The 21,260-nt window shown below is 33.8% G+C and overlaps 3 protein-coding genes across 5 annotated transcripts; all 3 read right to left on the bottom strand.

Annotated features, from left to right (window-relative positions):
* Nucleotides 1–1,749: 1,749 nt before the first annotated feature.
* On the bottom strand, nt 1,750–4,217 carry LOC120165908 (uncharacterized transporter C405.03c-like). Of its 2 annotated transcripts, XM_039175341.1 has the most exons (4): nt 4,120–4,217; nt 3,186–3,835; nt 2,654–3,080; nt 1,750–2,195 (listed from the first exon to the last, which is right to left on the bottom strand). In XM_039175341.1, exons 2-4 carry the CDS (start codon nt 3,759–3,761, stop codon nt 1,888–1,890), a joined length of 1,311 nt encoding a protein of 436 aa, XP_039031272.1. In that variant the 5' UTR covers nt 3,762–3,835; nt 4,120–4,217; the 3' UTR covers nt 1,750–1,887. The 2 variants fall into 2 exon arrangements, with proteins under 2 accessions (XP_039031272.1, XP_039031271.1); XM_039175340.1 differs by lacking the exon at nt 4,120–4,217 and having other exon boundaries at nt 3,186–3,939.
* Nucleotides 4,218–6,890: 2,673 nt separating this feature from the next.
* LOC120166153 lies at nt 6,891–12,930 on the bottom strand. Of its 2 annotated transcripts, XM_039175512.1 has the most exons (9): nt 12,890–12,930; nt 12,507–12,689; nt 11,812–12,135; nt 11,409–11,628; nt 10,737–10,877; nt 10,523–10,647; nt 9,121–9,325; nt 8,258–8,511; nt 6,891–7,195 (listed from the first exon to the last, which is right to left on the bottom strand). In XM_039175512.1, exons 1-9 carry the CDS (start codon nt 12,913–12,915, stop codon nt 7,027–7,029), a joined length of 1,647 nt encoding a protein of 548 aa, XP_039031443.1. In that variant the 5' UTR covers nt 12,916–12,930; the 3' UTR covers nt 6,891–7,026. The 2 variants fall into 2 exon arrangements, with proteins under 2 accessions (XP_039031443.1, XP_039031444.1); XM_039175513.1 differs by having other exon boundaries at nt 6,892–7,195; nt 11,812–12,131; nt 12,507–12,905.
* A 1,161-nt stretch (nt 12,931–14,091) lies between these two features.
* LOC120166154 (protein SULFUR DEFICIENCY-INDUCED 1-like) lies at nt 14,092–16,150 on the bottom strand. Its single transcript, XM_039175514.1, has 4 exons — nt 15,989–16,150; nt 14,917–15,129; nt 14,672–14,827; nt 14,092–14,581 (listed from the first exon to the last, which is right to left on the bottom strand). The coding sequence occupies exons 1-4, from the start codon at nt 16,091–16,093 to the stop codon at nt 14,177–14,179; spliced, it is 879 nt and encodes a 292-aa protein (XP_039031445.1). The 5' UTR covers nt 16,094–16,150; the 3' UTR covers nt 14,092–14,176.
* Nucleotides 16,151–21,260: the final 5,110 nt, after the last annotated feature.

Below are 21,260 nucleotides of genomic sequence, written 5' to 3'. Positions count from 1 at the left end.
AATTTGGTATTCGTAAGTCATCTGAATTGGAGTTGATTTAGGATAACTAGTAAGACTCGAATCAGACTCTTTAAGCATCTTTTGTTTCACATCACGAGGGGACAAAATTTGATTAAAAACACCATAAGTCTTTAGCGCTCTTGGCCATTAGATTCAAGATTCTTTGAAGGCATTCCCTGGTTTCTTCTGATCTGGCTTCTAAGTTGCTGAGTCTATTTTCCTAAATTATTTTCTGTTCTTCCCACCATTTCGGTGCAGTCTTGGATGGTTCTCTACTGCTCGTTTCTTGAATTTCTGGAGGTTTATTTTTCACCATGTTGTTTTCTGTTTACCCAGCTTGAGTTGGATCAAAAATAGGCTCTGATTACCGATTGTTATGTTTTAAGAAAAGAAGATTACAGGAGAGAAGAGAAGGTAAAAGTACACTGAAGTTTTATTACGTCACTTTCGTAATAATCGCCCGAGTACAACCCAATCCTTTATATACTATTAATTACCAGTGTTTTGAAAACTGGACCAGACCGGCTAGTTCAACCAAGAACCGTTGCCTAGTCCGATTCAATCTAGACCAATTGAACCGCTATTAGTGAACCGGCCGGAACCGTTGAACCGTTCAAATCGGACCGGCTGAAAACCGCCCGATAAAAACCGAAAAAAATCGCTAATTTTGTTTTTTTTTTAATTTAAACCAAACGACATCGTTTGTTAAACGAGTCAAGTCGAACTCGAGTATTGTTGAACTCGACTCGAACTTGAAAACTTTAAAAGTAAGCTCAACTCTACTCAAACTCACGAGCTAAAAATTATCAAGTTCAACTCGAACTCGAAATATAATATTGAAACTTGAACTCGAAAAGGCTTGAACTCAAAAAAAATTTAGAAGCTCGATTGAAGCTAAAATTCGAGCTTAATTGAAGTGAAAGAATAGTTCACTCAATGCTCACCAAAATGCTCTATGATTTTGAATGTCAAATTACCTCTATTATTTATAGAAGTTAGTTGGGATGATCTTCTATGTTTCTTAGTCATGTGGGATTGTTTTAAAAAAAATTAAACCAAACAATATCATTTTGTTATGATTTTTTTAGCCCCAAATTTATTTTTTAATTATAGTTATATAATTATATTTATTATTTAATATGTTTTACCTTAAATATTATGTTGTAATTAATTTGAATCATTTTGTTTCACTTAATTTTATGGTTTTTAACTTATATATGTTATGACTTGCTTTGAATATGAATTGTGATATAAAAAATTATTTTTTATTAAATATTTTTGGTATTTTTATTTAATTTTTTAAATAATTATGACGTCGTCCGGTTCTTCCGACCGATCGAAAACTGACCCGGTTCTGAAAACCATGCTAATTACTCTACATGATCGTTGGCAGAGTCGACTAAGGACAAGTCAACTAATTACAAACCATTGGGCTTATGTTCAGCCCATCACTCTGGGTGTCGAACATAGCTATCCATTGACTCATACGACACCGTTCCAAACATAAGTCATGCGACGTCGTTCCACAACTCAATTGTATCATCTTCAGCAAGCAAAGTAATTGTATTGTACGAAACAAGCAAAGTGTTCCATTTCCACCAATATAAACAATTTCTGATGGACTTGATTGGAATAAATCAACATATTATAGATTTAATTGACTTGGGGGCTTTTTTTGGATTGAAATTCGAGGTTAAAAATAATAATAATATTTTTTGAAAAGGTAAAAAAAATCTTAATACAATTATAAAAATTGTCCATAAAACTTGCTTTTATAAAAATGTATAAGGACTAAATCAGTAGAATTACAACAGTAAAAATTCAAACTTCAACCTGAAAACAGTATATGCTCAATAGAATTACCTTAATAACAATAACAATGTTTAGTCAGATTCTTTCGTCCGGAGGCGATGGTGTATGCTCTTGATTAGCTAAACTAACATTTTCATTCTCTAATTCAAGAGTGGCCTCTTTAGCTCTACAAAAAACATCTGAAGGGATGTTGATTCCTGCAAAACCGATCATCACGGCTGCTGCTCCCAGATAATCCATGAGATGAGGAGCATTGCCGATTACTGTATCGACAATTGCTGCCAACGGCACTTGGATAGTAAGACCGGCCGTTGCTACTGTCGTCGTGGTAAGAAGAACAGCTTTTGCCCATAAATAATCACTCAGCACATTGTCCAACAAACCTATGCATGATGAAGAGATGATATCAGGTGTGAAAATTGTATCAAAGAAAAAAAATATAAAACCAAACTCATAGCACAAAAACAGAGTTCATCTGCTAGGAGAAAGCATTGACAATGGTGGTAGAGAAGAATACAAGCTCATGGCAAAGTTTTCCAACATTAGTGCAAGTTAAGCGCATCTTTACATGCAATGAATGCTCCACGACCAATCAGTTCCGATACAAATTTTAAATAAGCAGCCTCGAAGGGTCAATTTCATAAAGCGTTTCTCGAAAGGAAGGACGATGAGAAACATATAGGCAAATCAGATAAGGCACTAATATTTCGTAGAGAAACAAATCTGATAAGGCACTTTAAAACAGTGAAATACATTCTAGTAAATAAACACCAACCAGAATTGGCAACCATACATAAGAAAATATATAGACAGAATAACTGAGCCAAAATCAAATACAAACCTTTTCCTATAATCATGCCAAACAGATTCCAGGATAGCGTGTTGAACGATTCTAGCTTCGTGACATGGAGTATAAGAACAAAAGGAAGGAATATTAATACGTTGAAAAGCCCTAGGAACCCGAGGAATTGTGCCATGCTAACACGACCACTCTTTTCTTCATTATCGGGCAACTTTTTACGAATAAGTGTAACATATACGGCATATAAAGCAGCTGAGAGAAGAGCCAGAATGTCTCCAAGTACGGGATTTGAAGCAATTACTGTTAAATTTTTGTTGTTGCGTGAGTCGCCCAAGCTGACAATAATGGTTCCTGCCATGCAAAGGAGGACACTTACAAGCTTTATCCAAGTGAACTTCTCACCCAAGAATGCCAAAGAGACCAAAAATGTGAAAAGGCTCGACGCGCTGCTCAAGATGGTGTTAGACTGCAGACAACAAAGGAAAGTAAATTATTTGAAAAATATGAAAAGAACATGTTTAAAACATGAACTGATGCAATCAATGCAAATATGCATTATGCTTAGGCTTACCGTTACAGTAGTGTACTTCAACGAGAGATTAAAAGTTAATTGAGCTAGAAACCAAAATGGGCATATTGACAGGCTAACTTTAGCCACTCTAGTACGTGTCCATCGCCCTTTTGCATCTAAGCCAATGTTGGCAACTTCACCTTGACTCGACAAAGTCGTAGTAAGCTCATTGGAATCATTTTCGAGCAGCGAATCATTCGGGATCTCGAGATTAATTTTTCCCTCCGCTGCAAGTGAGAACTGACTCGATCCATCTGTTCTTGAACCTAAAACACCCTCTCCAAGAAGGATAGCTTGCTCTGATTCTCTCAACTCTTCTGAAGGACTGCTTCTTGAGTTTCTTCGGGACAATAAACTTCCACAATTATCTTCTAGATAACGGGCGATTTCGACCAAGGGAATATAAACAACGAATAACGAATTGCAAATGTATGTTACAAGAAATGGTGAAACACCTGCATCAACAACAGACTGTACCACAAAACTAGCAGCTATCCATATAGACGCAACAGCAAATATGTATAGCAAACCTAAACCCCATCTCCAGGCTTCACTTTCCATTTCTTTCCAAGCCATTTATCAATCAAACTAGCTACCAAAGTCACAAACACTCCAGAAGGATCAAAACATTGCACACCGAACTCCAGATTCTAGAAGTTCCAATTAAAATAATTCACATCAATATTTGAAGCTTCCCTGAAAGATGGAAAAGAAAAAAAAAACGAAAAAGAAAAGCAAAGAAAAGAAACAAACTGTGGAAAAATTGGAACATAATTAATTCTAATAGAGATTTTAAAGAGAACCCATTCTCAAGTTCATCAATTCAGGGCGAGTAATTAAAAGTAACGATTAAAACATCTACATCAAATGTAATCGATTAAAAACGAAAAAATATCGAAAACCCTAACAAATGATATGCGCAACAAGAAGTTACCTTCCCTTAAGAAATAAGAATTGAATGATTATCGTATCGAAAAGAGGGAAAGGAATATCTTTTGTATGATTTTTTATATAATTTCAGTATCCGACTTTTATTGAATTCCTGGTTCTGGTCAGATTCAGCTCCATAGAAAAATGATTGTCAAGTCAATGACCAAACGGGATAGCTTTGGGCCCAATATGTCAGCTGATCCTGGCCCAATTTAAGGTTCTTGTCTCTCTTTCGACTTTACTTGGTTTGTTGATCGAATCTTTTATTACAAAAATATCAAATAATGAGGAGATTCTCAACCCACCCAAAGATAAACCGAAACGGGTGTTTGGTAAATTTAAAATTTTCTTATAATCTTACCTCTTATAAATTTTAGTAAATTATGCGTTTAATATTTAAATTATTAATTTTATTCTATTTTAGTACTTAAATTTTTAATTTTTTAAAATCATACTTAGAGTTTTCTTTTTATTTCATTTTAATATGCACCATTAAAAATTTAACGTGTTTAGTGCCTAAACTATCAGTTTTAGTTCGTTTTAGTACCTAAACTTTCAAATTCTCCCCCCCAAAACTTAACGTTAAATTTTAAACAGGATATTAAAATGAAACAAAAATTAAAATTTTAATGACGATGTATTAAAATAAAACAAAAATTAAACTTTATGTATAATTTTTTTTTAAAAAATAAAAATTTAAATACTAAGACAGACTAGAACTGTTAGTTTAGAACACATAATTTACCTTAAATTTTAATATGATTTTTTAAGTCGTATGTTCCTGAACTCATTTACGCTCTCGCTTTATTTATTTACTTATTATTTTTATGTTTTATAATGTTATTCTTTAAGGACCAAGTACTGTTTGATTCATCTTTTTAATGATATAATTATTTCATTGATTCCTTAAATAAAGTTAAATGTTTGAATTTTGATTTTGTGAATGAAACAAATTATATTGAAGGAGTGACCCAAATAATGAGTATCTACAGTACTCGATCGAAATTATTCGATCAATATATCGAATACAAATGGTTATAAAAAAGTTATTATGGTTTTTAAATATATAAAAAATTATGAAAATTACTAATCGGCCTCGGTCTAGCTTTAATTGTTTTTTTAATAATATCAATAAGAAATAATGTTTATGTATTTTTAACGATTAAGTTCTAAATTGATAAAAATGGTAAATATGCATACTAAAAAAATCATTGTTTTTTATAATATAATTGTTACTCTAAGGATCAATGGTAAATGGATGAAATTTTTGGCGGGGATCTATTTAAGCAAGATTTGATCACTTCGAGTCAATTGCCGTTAACAGCAGTTAAATATTTTGATATATTCACACATTTGATCCCTGTTATTTATATATTCTCTCAATTTAGTTATATTTTTAATAAATTAAAATAAATTATGTATTTTTAAATGAAAATAAAAATAAAATATTTTTAAATTAAGTAAATAGTAAAACATATTTAATAAGTTATATAAAAATATTTTAAGTTAATATATATATATATAATTATATTATAAATAATTCAGGTCACAGGTACCCGATTCATAATTTTTTTTATTTTTTTTATTATATTATTTAAAAATATAAAAAATTCTAAAAATTTAAAATTTAAAAATCTATAATATATATAATCCACACATAAAGTTTAAAAATTTATTAAAATTTAAAATAAAGAAATATAATTAAATTTCAAATGTTTTGAAGTTAAAATAAATATTTTAAAAAATAATTTAAAAGGTTAAAGTGAAAAAATATAAGAAATTAAGAATTTAGAACGTTATGATGTCAAAATTTAAGAAATTAGGATTTTAGAATGTTATGGTGAAATAATTTGACGATTATGAATAAAAATTTAATATAAAAATAAAAAATATATAATAAATTGGGTACCGAGTCGGTGGGTACCCGGTTAACCAACATTTTGTGACCCATGCTCGACCTAAAAACCTAATCGGATACCCAACCCAAAAAATCGGGTACTTTTATTATAAATACTCAATATTTTTTAATTGGGTTAGCGAGTTAACAGGTCAGCACAATCAAGCTTAGAATTTTTGAACAATCTTACTGGCATGACATGTTATATCATTCGATTGAAAGATTAAATTTATTTTAATTTATTAAAAATATAACTAAATTGAGATAATATGTAATATTAGGGACCAAATATGTAATTATATAAAAATATTTAAATGATGTTAACGACAATTAACTCAGGGTGATCACATCTTAATTAAATAAAAACGAAAATGACCATATCTTAATTAAATAAAACAAAAGTGACCATATATTATGTTTTTTGAAATCAGTGACCAAAAGTAGACTAAACACAAAGATAAGTTACCATCCATGTAATTAACCCTAAAAAATTCAACACAGGTAAAATCAGAGTCAATGGATCGATCAATATTCAAGAAACAATAATGTGATTAAAAATGCTAATATAGTTAAATTATATTTCTTTTCAACGTGTATCTTCACCAAAATCACTCATCAAAGTGTGTAACACATCCTTGGGTTCTCAAACTCGAATTCAAGCACAGCTCCTTAACATGCACCCTGCAATTCTGGGGTGGACCGGATGGTTTCTACCCACAAGCCACACAGACGTAAGAAAAGGAGAGACAGCTAAATAAAAGGGCAAATTCCACATCAGCTCATAGATGGAAATGAAACCATCTGGTTAAAATCACATCAATAAAAGTGTTATTAACATAGAACTAAATCAGCTTCTCAAAATTTATTGACCAAAACATTTAAAGAAGCATCAGTGCAAAAAAAAAACTTTCCAGAGTAACAATGCACAGATCACATTCCTCGAGACTGCTACAGCATGTAAAAACCGCTAAGAGAAATTTGTGATCAACAAAAAGATAAGGTACCATTCACATCTCACTTCCATCTGAGGGACTGCCTAATTCCTGTATAGATGAGTCCCAATGACCTCCCAATCAAGCAAACTAGAAAAAAAGAGATGGCATTGCTAACTTTGTCGATGACAGCTCTAACCATGGGCAGGCTAATGTCAGAGAACTCAAGGAACAGACTGAAATAGTATCTCCTGTAATAAGCAAAGAGACTATTTGGTTAAAATCTATATCCAAGTTTATAAACTTTATGAATCAGAAATATATGAAACCTGTTCATGGTATTCAGTTGGCTGCTCTAAATGAAGAAATCTTTATGTGTATATTTAACCAATCATTACTATTATATTTACATATTCATTAAATATTCATGTAAAAAAGATTTGAACAACCTTAGTTATTTGATCGTGCATCTTCTTTCCCTAAAATCCATACCTTAACTTCAGAAAAAACAACTGTTTTGTGAATATTTGGTAAGAGTAGAATAGACCTCAGGCGTTGTAATTCCCTGATTTGCCAGTTTACAATTTTACATGGAGTCACAAGGTTTTCAATGTCAACTTGGCATAGATAGAACAGATCAAACTGAGGAAGTTAAAGTTCCATTGTACAAAACCTAACTCTGCTCCCCAGGAAGTTCAAACTTTTCTTTGGGCTAAAATAAAATCCATATATAGAAATGCAGATGACCACGCTGATACCAAAGTAGCAAGATAAATTTCTATATTCATGAACCTATGACAGTATACTTTCATCAAGGCAACAGCCTTTACCACCATCTAAAAACAATCGTTATTTCATGCCGTCCTACTGCAGTTGTCCTTATTAATCAACACCAAGAAACTTTCTCAAACAGCATTCCCTAAGAGGCTAAGTATTAATAATGAAATCACTTCTGAAAATATTTTTTTATCCACACCATGAATCCGCTCCACCAAAGCATGTTAGGTTTCACAATTTCTATAATTGTAGACTATCTGAGATAATAGAAGATCTACAAGTATTAATCCCCTGCAGTAGAGATAAATTTTAAGTGCTCCGGGACAATTATATAGGAGGATTATATAGGAGGGGCATATCCATGCCACATAAATTGAAGAAGACAATAGTACGAGCTACAAGTGCCCCAGCGTTTCTTTGTTTCCAAGTATCTAACAAATTTCAGTGTTATTCCAAGATAATCTAAATCCTCTGCTAATAACACTGGATGCAAGCAAAGAAAATTATTTATAGGTGAAAGGTTGTGGAAAACATACCACCCTGTCAGGGCTTTTAATTCCTTGGTGCGTTTTACAGACAGAGAGAAATGGCTTATCACAACATACTGCAATGAAGCAGGTGCACTTTCATATTTTCTTGGCATAATCTTCTTCCACCAACTATATGTTTCAGCACAATCACTACCGTTTTCCTCAATGAGTTGGTTCTTAAGTGTGTAGAGGTCAAAGCGATCCTCATACATTGATACAATAGCCTCCAGATTTTGATACAACCACTGGTTTAAAGCCATCTGTTAACGAGGACATGCTTTAAAATCCTGATGAAATATATCCTTACTATCTCATTAACCAAACATATCAGTACTATTTCACTCCATAACCATAGACATTAATGAGATGCAATAAAATCACATGAATGCTTTATGAAATTCTTAGTCTTTCAAATATGAGAAACAGTCCCTCCCCACCACATCACTGATCTGAAATAAAAGCAGAAAATAGACACTGTTGAAGTGTTCCAAATTTTGGAAATATGTCATGATAGCTTTATAATTAGAACATGATATACATAATGACATATTCATTGACAAAAAGCGAAACAGTTCTACAATCATGTATCTATGAGGAGCTTTAAATAACATGCAAAGGAGATAAGAACAAGAAAAAAAAGAAGATAAAAGCCCTTGATAAGTTCTGCCATAAGCAATCACATAGGCCTGCTTAGTGCCTGCACTAAGTCAACATACCTAATATGCTCAATCAGTCAATCCATCAAACCTCACAACGAGAATCTCATTATTTTATTTGCAGAAAAGCAGAAGTGGAAAATATGTTCATGAAAATAAGGAGTTGAAGACCAACAGTGCCACCGCTAAATTCACTAAGAAAAACAGCTGTACCTCATTACGTAACTTTTGGAGCGCACGAGTAGATAAGTTACAGATGGTTAAACCCAGATCATTCACTTCATTGGACAAATTGCCATCAACAGAAATAAGCTCCAAATAAGTGCTTGCTATCCCATCTGCCAAAGTAATCACCAGATCTTCCAGAATGGAATCCCCATATAAAGTAAACAAGCTTTGGTCATAACAACAACCTTTCCTTCAAAATAGATAAATCAACATATAAGTTTCACAACAAATATATTAAATGTATTATGAGAACAGAATCAGATTTTAATAAAAGAAAAACCATACGTCGAAGCCTATATATATTGCACCCAAAAGCAAGTTATCCTTCGACATAACAATTAGCAGAAAGCATTTATGATTACAACAACCATCAGAGATAAATAATTTTTTGTTTATGGCACCATTATTCTGTCAATTGCCAAGTGGTGATGATACCTGACACAATTATAGGTTCTTCAATAATCCTACTTTGGACAACCATCAGTGCTAGTTAACTCCACTCAGGTCCTAATAGTACGTCTACCAAGTAAAATCACATTAACAGCCATATGATTAGGGTCTGTATCATATCTGCCAAGCAATCTAGCATTAGTCAACCAGTGGATGGGTCAATGGAATATGTCTACTTGTTAGCATCATATCTATTAAGAATTTAAATTTCTGAAAAAGTAAAGTCATGAAACAAGAGTAATCATTCTTTGGGAAAGAAAGAAAAGGGTAAAAAAACTACACGGTCAGTTACCACAAAACATATGCATAATTTTCCAAGACGATTAAATGTCTTCTACTTCACAAAGTATAAGAGTTTAGGGGATCCAAAACTTTGGAAAATGTTTCTCTTAATACATGTCATAAAGGGTAATTAAGGTCATTTAGCTCACACATCTTAGAAACATCCAGGTTCATTTTCTCTGAACCAACTCGAAAGCCACATGATTCGTAAACTTTGAAAACACCACTGCTTAAAGAGATTCCTAGTTGATATGAGGTCTTCAACCAAAAGAGGGTGTTATGAAGCCAGCAGCAAGAAATTATTATATAACTCGAGAGTGATTTAAAAGGAAGTTGTGCACATACATCTGTTAGTACATATAAAACTTTTCATCACTCTCCATTTATATATTAGTAAAATTGATGCATAGAGATATTACTAAAAATTGTTTCCAAAGAGAAAGAAACAAGTAACAAGATAATGAATGCAACAAGTGCTAAGGTTAGTGGCTTTGATGTTTTATGAAGTACACTAAAAGCAACTGTTAGAAATTCATATTATACAAAGTTCGAGTCATCTTTAAAGATACAAAACATATAGAGAGTATTCTTAGATCATACTGTAATAAACACAACAACACAAAGACAGTGGCAGTGGCAGTGGCAGTTCATTTACCTTAGAGAACCAAATCTAAGAAAAAACAACAATTCTGCATACAGATATTTCTTCCCTGACTTTGTAATATCTTGTAAAACTGTGTTGTCTCCATTTAACTTCTCAGATATCAGAGAAACAAATTCCTGTCAGAAGAGGGAAAGAAAAGCGATGCTTCATACAAACAAGCTAGAAACAAACAAACCATATGGTTATCATAAGATTTTTGAAGTACCATATTATTGGTTTCAAGCCCAAGTTCCTTTTCCATCCAAGCAAAGCACAACGGCTTACAGGAATTTTGAATCATTCTGGAAAAGGCTATCAACCAATCATCCAGATTTACGGTATCAGAAGTCCCACCATTCTTTTTCACCTGAAAAAAGGCATGAGACATTTCTATTTGATAAGATCAATATATATATATATAAGTTCCACAATTCAAGGGTTTCCTTATTATGAACCCAGAATATGATCATAAGAGATGATCCCTTATTAACACATGTTGTCATCTCCGAATTTAGAAACTTAACTTTTCAGATCAACACCAATTCGTTTCTCAGACAGACATGGACCTACTTCATGGTTTGTGGATTCAATAAATGACTAAATAACACATTCATTATCACTTTCCCAGGTATCTATATATAAGAGCTTGCATATTCTCAAGGTCATACATCTGTTTGTCATAAATTTTTGCCAAACATAGTATTTGGTCCCATGCATTATTTTCCATCTAACAGTTCCCCCCACAGCGGTACATGAATGATGCAAAGCAAAAATGATTTCACAGAGTTGAACTTAAGCATGCAATTTCTTTGGACAGAATGAACTTACATTAACTAAATTCAGCATAAGGAAATGATCAAAACAACTACAGACAAAGGAACCAATAGACAGTACCTACCTCTTCCTCAAGTTGCTGAAGAGAAGTCCAAAGCAATCTTATCTTTGAACCTTCAGATAAAGCATATAAGCTTAGGGGTCGCTTTGCACATTGTTGCTCATCAAGGACAGCATTTTTGAAATCATTCTCATGTTCAATAATGTCTAGACAATCCAAAAGTTTTCCTCTTACAACATCCCAGGCAGGCCTTAAATTTTCTTGATCACTGTTTGTCCTGGAACTGCATTTATAAAGTAAATGTCCATGGTAAATGAGATAAACAAAGAATACACATTCCAAACAATGAAATTAAGTTCTAAACAAAAAAGATATACAGACAGCCCTGACAAGTGTTACTGTTTTGTGAACCATGTGTAAGGAAAAGATTCATAGGAATAAAAATATTTGATGCGCTTACCCTTACCTACCAGAAGAGGTTGAACCTTGGGGGAAGGCATCACTGTCAGCTGTGTTCTTTAGATATGTGGAACCGGACTTTTGAACAGGAATTACTCCAGCCATATATGTAAGGAATATACCGGTCATCAGCAGTAATTGATCACCAACAGTAACCAATTCAGAGGCTGTTATACCATCAGAGTCCACTAAAGACCACACGCAATTAGACCTCACGGTAGTTTCCATGAAGCAGGGACTCACTTTCAAATTTGTAAAAACTGAATTATCAACCTTCCTTTTTCTCCAGTTTGAAAGCCAGAACACTTTAGAACTCCCGTAGGAAAACTTGCTACAAAGAAAAAAAAAAAAAGAGGTTATTATCTCAATAGTTATTGCAATGTCTACAGACTACAGCAGACATAAAATTATACATGGAATGTTATACACATTTGCAGCTGAAAACTTAGCATTGGTCGTGCAGGTGTGTTAACCGAAAAGATGCAATTATATGACCTACCAGTTTGACGAATGAGACTCTTTCCAAATTAGGAAACGCAAGAGATCTTTATATAATTCATTAACTTCTTACAAACAAATAACAGATCATATGATAATAAAGGATAAAGAAGCTGACTACAATGTAAAACCCCAATTGTTATTCAAGAAAGAAAGAAAAAAACATGAATAAACCCAACATAACAAAAGATTGAGTTGACCAACCTCGGAGGCGTTCTGAAATTGGAATTCCGATTCACAAATCCCCTCTGCTTGAGAAAACTCGGGTGCAAATGTAGCTTGAAGCATGACGGCGAAGCCACGAATTCCGCCATTTGATTGAAAGAAAAAACCGGAGTTCCCACCGAAGCAATCAACACATTTCTTCTAGCATTTACCGGAGAAATCCTGCACACGCAAAGGGGTGATTGTACGAGGGCATTGAAGAAAAAGCAATATGGCGGCTAGGGTTAGGGAGTTGAAATAAAAGAAGAAGTGGGTGAGGATGTTCTGGCTCGTGTGTTTTGATTGGAGAAGGGGGGATGAAGGAGGGGTTTGAAAGAACGAGGGAAAAACAAAATAGAAAGAAAGATTGGAAATGTGCGAACCTAGTTGTGTCCGTCTCGCTCCTCATCTTCACTTCATTCTGCCTACTTTTGTTAAACTTTGATGGACTTTATTCGCCATATATATGTTCTTCTTTATCAGCCCAATGAGAGCCCATGTGCAGGAAAACATAATTCAATCATTTCGGTTAAATTTATCAAATTTTAATGTCAATCAAGATCATAAACAGGCATTATCTGGGTTTGTTGGGGAACTGGTTGGTAAAATAATGCGAACCTCGGACAGGACCTGCACATTTCTTACAATTTTGTTTAGCATAGTTGGTATCATATGTTTAACTCCAATGTTTTCTAAAGCTGCAGTGGCTAGACCATAAATAAAGCATTATTTGCATGAAAATAAAGTTCTAAAACATATTTCAGAATAATTTTCCTACGGTTGGTTCAAAATTACAGGTTGTGTAATTTGGATTTTTTCCTAGTTTACATATCATATAAAGTGGGTACTTCTTGTTTGAATGTTTTTTAGGCACAAGATTTCAGGCAGCAGGGAACCCAGATGAGGAGAAAGATGTGGTTGCAGAACATGAAAATAAAGCTGATAGTTCTGGGAATTCTGATCGCCTTGATTCTTATCATCGTGCTGTCTGTCTGTCTGTCTTTCAAATGTTAGTGAATTTCTTGATGATTCATGGACCGGATTGGTAGCTGTCAGCCTGTCCCAAGGAATCTTGATTGATACTCTACTTGTAGTTATAGTTCCTTTAATTGCATGTCCTTTTTCTGATGTAGCCTACTAGGGAGACGCTGCATATTTGTGTAGGTACAGCCCCCGATATATTGAAGTGTTTGAAATTCGAACCAGAGAAATTGAATTTTGAAAACTATAAATATATAGATATTAAATAAGGTATTTTCAGATGATCTTATTAGGGACATCGAGTGGTTTTACAATCTTAATGGCTAAATGGTTTCCCTTTTGATTTTTGTGATTTAGAACTTCCCGTATAGCTTAATTGGAAGGCACGCAATTAGGTTCTGGAAACAACTATCATGAACATGACTAAAACACTTGTTTTGCTGAATTTTAACTAATGATTCTATCTATTGAGCTAATATCTCTAGTAAATCGATAGACAATTACGAATCTATTTGATCGGATAGCTAGATTACTGGATTATTTATGTTGATACAAAAATGTAACACAACTTCCAAACTATTTACAGCATGCTTATACCTACATATATATATAAACCAGACTAACGCCACTGTAATTGTATACAACAAAAACCCAAACCACTTTTTTTTTAAATACTAATCTTATTTTTTTTAACAAGCCAGTTGATCTCTAAATGAGGAGATCTCTTCAAAAATGGGCAGCCTCTTTGATCTAACCGGGGCCCATTCTTTCATCAATAGCTCAATCCCATTGAAGAAATCATCATCATCAAGTCCCATAATATCAGATAATTCCAAAGGTGGCTGAAAGGTTTTAAGTTCCATTAACAATTCCCGAGCTCTATTCCTGGCTTTAATGTCTTCCGAACCCGGAATTTTACCTTGCAATACATCTCCAAGGACTGATTCCGCATCATCAAACCTGCCTTGCTTGACAAGGCATAGACCCAAGTTGCAGGCCTTGTTGGCGTCTGGATCGATCATCTGAGCTTTTTTGTAAACCACCTCCGCCGTCAAGTAGTTTGGTTTCTGCATGTAAGCCCACCCCAAATTTCCCTGTCGGGCAAATATGGAGTCATTAGTCACCAAAACACAATTCTAACAATTACCAATGACCTAATTGTCAATCAAAAATGAAAATGATACCAGTAATCTCGAGGTTTCTTGCTTAACAGAGACTTGAAACTTCTTCCCATGGGAACGAGCAGTCTTGGTCGGTTTTCCATTGAAGATCTCTCCCTGATATATTAATCTTAGCTTTCGTTTTATTAATTCGATCTGCTCGTCTACTTTTCCACATTTCTGCAATTTCAATTATGATAAACCAGTTCAAATGTAGTTGCAGGGCAAACCACGCATCAATAAGTCATGGAATTAAATGTATATTGTACCTTGTACAAGTCAATAAGAACATTGTCAAGTGACTCCTGTGCTTGTTTAGAGCAACGTGACCTGAAAGACTTGATAGCCTCAATGGCTTCTTCGCTTCTGTTGAGTTGCTTCATCACCACGGCCATGTCTTTTAGTGCACTGTCGACTCTGTCGCCGGCATTGATCGCCTTCCAAAATAAAACTATTGCTGCTTCTGGATTCTTTTCTACCAGCTGCCACATTCAACCCAAAATTTTGAATTATGAACTCCGATGAGATTAATCTCTGTTTAGACCGTTAAATAAATAGACGGTTCATAAAAAAACCCGGATTAATGATCGAATCATTTAGATCATCTATACGAGTGTGTCAAGTTCAACAACCAACATCTTGCGAGGCTGACTGATCGATTAGGCCATCGTATGAAGTGACAAAACAAGAACGAGGAAATTGTGACTAATTAGTTGCAATGCACGACGTTGTTCATGCTTTGATAGCTGATCATGTCTTTAGTTCCATACAGTTAATGATTTTATATCAAGGAGTTAATTGATCCGTCAGTAATTAATTAACTGATGTTTTTGGCTCAGAATTAGATTTGTAGATCTGCAGTCAGTTTTGAGATCTTGAAGAAAAACGAAACAAGGAAGAGAAACAAAGTCAAGTAGTCAACTGTTCATTGAGTCGATGCTATTAACTTGTTGATTAGAGAATGAAAATTCTGGTGATTGCCTATGCATGCACGGAACTAGAATGAAGAATGTTAGCTTATTTCATGTGATATCTAGATCTTGCCATCAATCTTCCCATTATAATAAACTTTCCTAACCATATTTTTTCCAGGAAAAGTAGAAGAGAAGGAAAATAATCAAGGCAGGTAGGTTTAGTACGGCCTGTTTCCTTCAACAACTAATTGATTCCCGTTTGTTTATGCAGAAAAGAAAAACAAAAGCTCTAATGTTTTCCGTCCCAAACACAGTAAATCAAGAAAACAAAGTGATGAAGAAGCAGAGTAAATCAAATGAAAGCAAATTAAGTAGAGAGAGAGAGAGAGAGAGAGAGAGAGAGAGAGAGAGAGAGAGAGAGAGAGACCTGAGCATGTTTGGCTTTAACGTAAGGAGAATCTCCTTGAGGAACTTTATGAAGAACATGATAAAGATCATCTCTGTTTGAGCTGGAGCTGCTCTTCTTCATCATTTTGATTCTCAATTATTATTATTATCAGTTCATCCCCTTTGTTATCTTCTCTCTTATACACGATACAATGAGGACTTTCGAAACAAGAAATTTAAATCCAAAAGATCTCATGTATCCGGACGCCTTTGCATCTTTGTTCTTAGTTCGTCCACACACATCCTGACTGCCCCCCCCCCCTTTGCTTGTTCAATGGGCCGCCTATTTAACTGTTATATTTAAATCAAATGAATTCATATTAATTGAATTGGAAAATGATTGGAATAATTAATATTACCATTAAATATGAGATTAATAATTTTGTATATAATTTTTTATTTCATTTATTTTAATTGTTAGATAAATATTTATATTTTATATACGATGAAACATGTATTGGTAATTAATATGCATATAAAATTATTATTTAATATAATTTTTTTAATAAATTTAGGATGAATATAAGATAATATTTTTTAAAAGATTTAATTATTTAACAATTAACGCTTATATCTTTAAAAATGTGATGCACGAACCCGGCGTCAAAATATAGTAAAAGATGACAGCACAATACACTGTTCAATCTAAACACAATTTAAACATTCTAAACATATTACTTATACAATCGAAATTACAATTTTATATAAACACAAATATAAATTTAATTTCGACTATAATCTGTTTTCCAAACTTCTGGTACAATTCAATGAATTATTTGATTTTCTTCTAATTTCTCATTTCTTTTGAAATTTTAACAAGTTATTGTTCTTCTAAAACAGTTAAAATTAAGGAAAATTGTATTTTTCATCAAAAACACATTTTAATTAATTTATTTTTATAAAAAAATAAATGAGTATTAACCATCTTTTTCTAATTTCACTTGACACATACACCTTATAAATTGTATCAAAATTCACTCGCATTGTCCTTTGGGTTAACCCACGTGAGAAAACTTCCATTTTTACCATCTTTTCGATTTAGTCAGTAGAATATTAATTTCACTTATCAGTTTTTAAATTTAATCCCAAATCAAATAATCTTTTGATCCAAAGTAACTTTGTCAGATTAAACAAACTTTGAAATGATTAAAAGAATTATTTTAATCCCTTAAATGATTTTTTATTATAAGAGTAAAAGAAATTCTGATTTAGAAAATCAAGAATGTTACAAATCTTCTCCATCTTATTTGTATTTAGTTATGTCTTGGCAAAAAATAAAATATAAGGATTCATTTCTCAATTTGTTCCCAAGTAATAACCATTCTTCATAGTTTTCCTAAGATATAAACATTCCAACTTAAAATTTTCATTGGGTGGGTTGGGTTAAGCCGCCTAACAGAACATGCTGATAAATATAACCAGAACCCGTTGAATCTGCATTGCTTGAAACAGTAATATAATGGAGTACGGATGAGGCCATATTCTGTGACTTTGTTCTCGGCTGTTGTTTTGTTTTCTTTTCTTTGGGTGCAGCATTTTTGTTTGTATTGACCAAAGACAAATATCTACACCACCAATGAACCTCTTGCAAAAATATTATATTATGCCATTTCAGTTAGCTTTGTTACTTGGCTTTTTGCTGGGTTTTCTGATGAAATCTTGCAATGCATAAACCAAACAGAAATTTTGGGATGATATGCCAACAAGCTAAATTAAGAGAATTAAGTTCGAACATCATGTATGCAATGGTACGAGTCTTTATTGTTAAATGGTTGAAAGTCTTTAAAAATATATTTTCTTACATTCACTTCATATTTATATAAAGAAATGAATACTCAAATTTACTTTGAGATTGTAATTAATTATAGTATAAGGAGGTTTTATTGCCTTCAAGGCTAAAGCTCAATACATTTTAACCATAACTTCTCATGGTAACCTTTGTTACAGGTAACAGCTATGACTTGGGCAAGGAGATGAGAGAGTTCAAAGGAACAAAGAAATCGTGTGTGTATATATATAAACAAGATTAGGGATATTCCATTACTGAACAAATCATAAACCCATCATCCTCTTGGCCTTGGCTAAATGCGAAATAAAAAAAATACTTCCCTCATGCAGACACAAACACAATACCACTGCTTAATAATGCCGCTGCAGATTTTAACCCACAATCTCACGCTATCACAAACACTCCTACTTCCATAATTTCTCATTGGCCAAGGCAAAGCATCTAAGCTAAGCTCTATGCGTCCTTGATTATGCTTTAGTAGCCACCGCCCCTTGAGCGATCACCACCCATCCTTCCACGTCCACGGCTATTGCCTCTACCCCCACCTCTACCCCTTGCATAACCACCACCTGTCGGAATAAAAACAAGCCAAACAAATATTGACAAGTCTGCAACTAGAGATTCATTGCAATGGATTCTATTCTGCAGTTTGAACTTCAGTAAGATTTTAGCTACCTTGATAGATATATAACTACCATGGCTCATAACTAGCTTATAACAAGCAAAAGCTGCTGGTCCAAATTAAAACATTATTACTTGTATGATGGTTATGTATTTCCGTTGAACTCTACTTCATCACAACTAGAATTTTAAACTACACAATTTTTGGTTTTGAGCTACTCTCGAAATTATGCTCGACATTTCTTGTATTGTTAAAACTGGCTTAGGTGTTGGCTGATAAGTACCGACGAGGAGCGAGGAAACTGGAGACAGAAGTCCGCAATTTTAAGACCAAGGACATTCATTGATGAACCGTTTCTTGTTTAGCATGTATGAAGTGAGATCTTAACAACGGTTACTTGCAAGTTGTGAATAAGTACACTTACCACGATAACCCCAACTTCTTCCTTGCCCAACACCTCTGCCCCAGTTTGAGTATCCACCGTTATCTATAAGACATATGTGAAGTATGAAGTATGGTCCAACTAAATGCAAATTTATACTTCATAAATGTAAAAGTTGAAAGAAATTTGTCAATAACTACCATAATATATATTCAAAATCCATATACTATACCTTGATAATTTCCATAGTTTGAGTATCCACCCCTGTCCCAACTCCGCCCTCTGCCTCTGCCTCTACCCCTACCTCGGCCATGTGAATCTATATACAAAATGCAGGAAATAAGATGATATTGAAAGGACAAAGTTAGGAAATAGATGCAGATTACTAGTTCCTGAAAACACCTTCATTAACAGCATCATATGGGACACGAGCTTGTTTGGGTGGTTGCTGCTGCTGACAATGATGTTGTGGCTTCGGTTGTTCAGCATAATATGGAGCTTGATATCTAGAGTGATACATTTCAAGTCATACCAACAAAGAGTTATTTCAATAAAATGAGCAACATAACGATAATTTCTGTATCAGCAACAGTTAAAACATTTAAGAACTGGCATCTAGCGTATGTATCAAACCTCAACTAAGCATAATAATAAAAACCGAAGCTTCCATATTTACACTTCTCTGAAAAAGTAATAATTGGCTATCGACCAGCATCTCATAAATTTACTTTCCCATTGTTGAAAAAAGAACCCGAATAAAATACAAGATAGATTAGCTTACCCGGAAGAGTTTTTGTTTAGCTCTTTGGTTGACTAGGTGACAGATATCATTGAGACTTGGCGTGTCATTTCCACACTGCACAAAACACGATACTAACTACTCGTGTATAAGTAACAAACCTAACAAGTCAGAAAAGGTGGAGTAAAGAAGTCAGAGACTCATGGAACAAGGCCCTCTTCAATAGGTTCCCACACATCAATTATGCTCACTGACATAATCGCAGTATCTTGATGCAAGCGAGGAACCCTTTTCTGTTTTACGATGCAACATCCATTAGTCATGAAAAGGGAGAAAACACAATGCAAGAAAGATCAATGAGGACTCCACCAACCTTCAAAATCTCCGTAATGGCTACCGTCTTACTTATTGCCTGTCCCATTGCTTTCAAGACAATTTCCTTAACATGCTTGTCCTAAAAAAACATCATAAGAACACTTCAATACAAAAGACTAATAGTTTCTGATGACATTACAAAATAAAAAAAAAATAAAAAAAGATATCCAAAAGGGGTAGAGAGGTTGAAGTAAACAATAATTCAGTGTCAACAAACAAAATAATAGAATGAGCCAAAAGAAGAGAAACCATCTTCAAGGAAAAGAAGGGAATGGTGGCAGAATCACCTAAAAAGAAAATTCCATCCTCAAAAATTTGATTTCTTCCATATTTAGCCAAGTATATGTTATGATGACAGGGAAGTTAGGGTTTGATCGTAGTGATTTGGGGGAATTTTCGAAGAGAAGATTGGGAGGCAACAACAGAAATTGGGGGGAGAATCGAGTGAAATTAGGGATTGAAAAGGGGGCTAGGGATTGAGGTTATCTCTGAAGAATTGGGAATCGAAGTTAGGAGAAGGGAGGCGACTGAGGTATATGCGGAGAGTTAGTGGGTATTATGATAACTCAATTTATTTTACTGTTGGACTTATATTTTGGGCCTGAGTCTGTTAGAACAGTATTAGGAGAGATATTGGTTGGTGAGTCAGCATGTAGTTATTTTGTTAGAGATGCTATTTGACAGCTGGTACAATACATATATAATTTTATACCGATCCTTAGGGATTCTTATCATATGAATGAAAGCACATTTATGTATCTAAGTCTCTCTATTTCTAAAATCCCTAAATTCTTTTAATTTCTCATCCTAAATCATAACAAATTGGTAATCAAAGCTGAGTTTTTGATCCAAAAATCTATTGTTCAAGCTGGTAAAGACAATAAAAATGCAAAAAACTAGAACCACAAAGGTACCAAAACATGAAACAGTGGAGGTTAAGGAGGAAACCTTACCATCTTGGTGGGCTGGGCAGAAGGCAGAGCTGGAAGGAAGGATACAAACATTGGAAGAAGGTATGACTGAGAACAGAGGGTATTTGCAGAGGATCTTGCAGCTGAGGAAAAAGATTCACCTAAGTCAGTGAAGAACCAACCACCAGCAGATGAAAAACAGAACAAAAGTGGAGGTAAAGCACCATGTTTAATTACGGTTCTTAGTGAGAATGAAAAGTACACTTTTCAACTTAATGAACCAGGGATTTTAGCTTCTAAACCTGTGGGGTTTACTGGTCCTCAACTTTTTAATCAAAAGTTGCAAAAAGAAAAGCTTATGGGTAGTTCTAGTGAGAGCAAGGGGGAGGAGATGATCAGGTTGACACTAGAAACTACTGTAAAAAACCCTTTTG

This window comes from Hibiscus syriacus, unplaced genomic scaffold (assembly GCF_006381635.1).
Source record: "Hibiscus syriacus cultivar Baekdansim isolate YM2019G1 unplaced genomic scaffold, ASM638163v2 tig00111621_pilon, whole genome shotgun sequence".
NCBI lineage: Eukaryota > Viridiplantae > Streptophyta > Magnoliopsida > Malvales > Malvaceae > Hibiscus > Hibiscus syriacus.
Note: the sequence above shows the minus strand (reverse complement) of the source record. Positions and strands in the feature narration are given on the sequence as shown.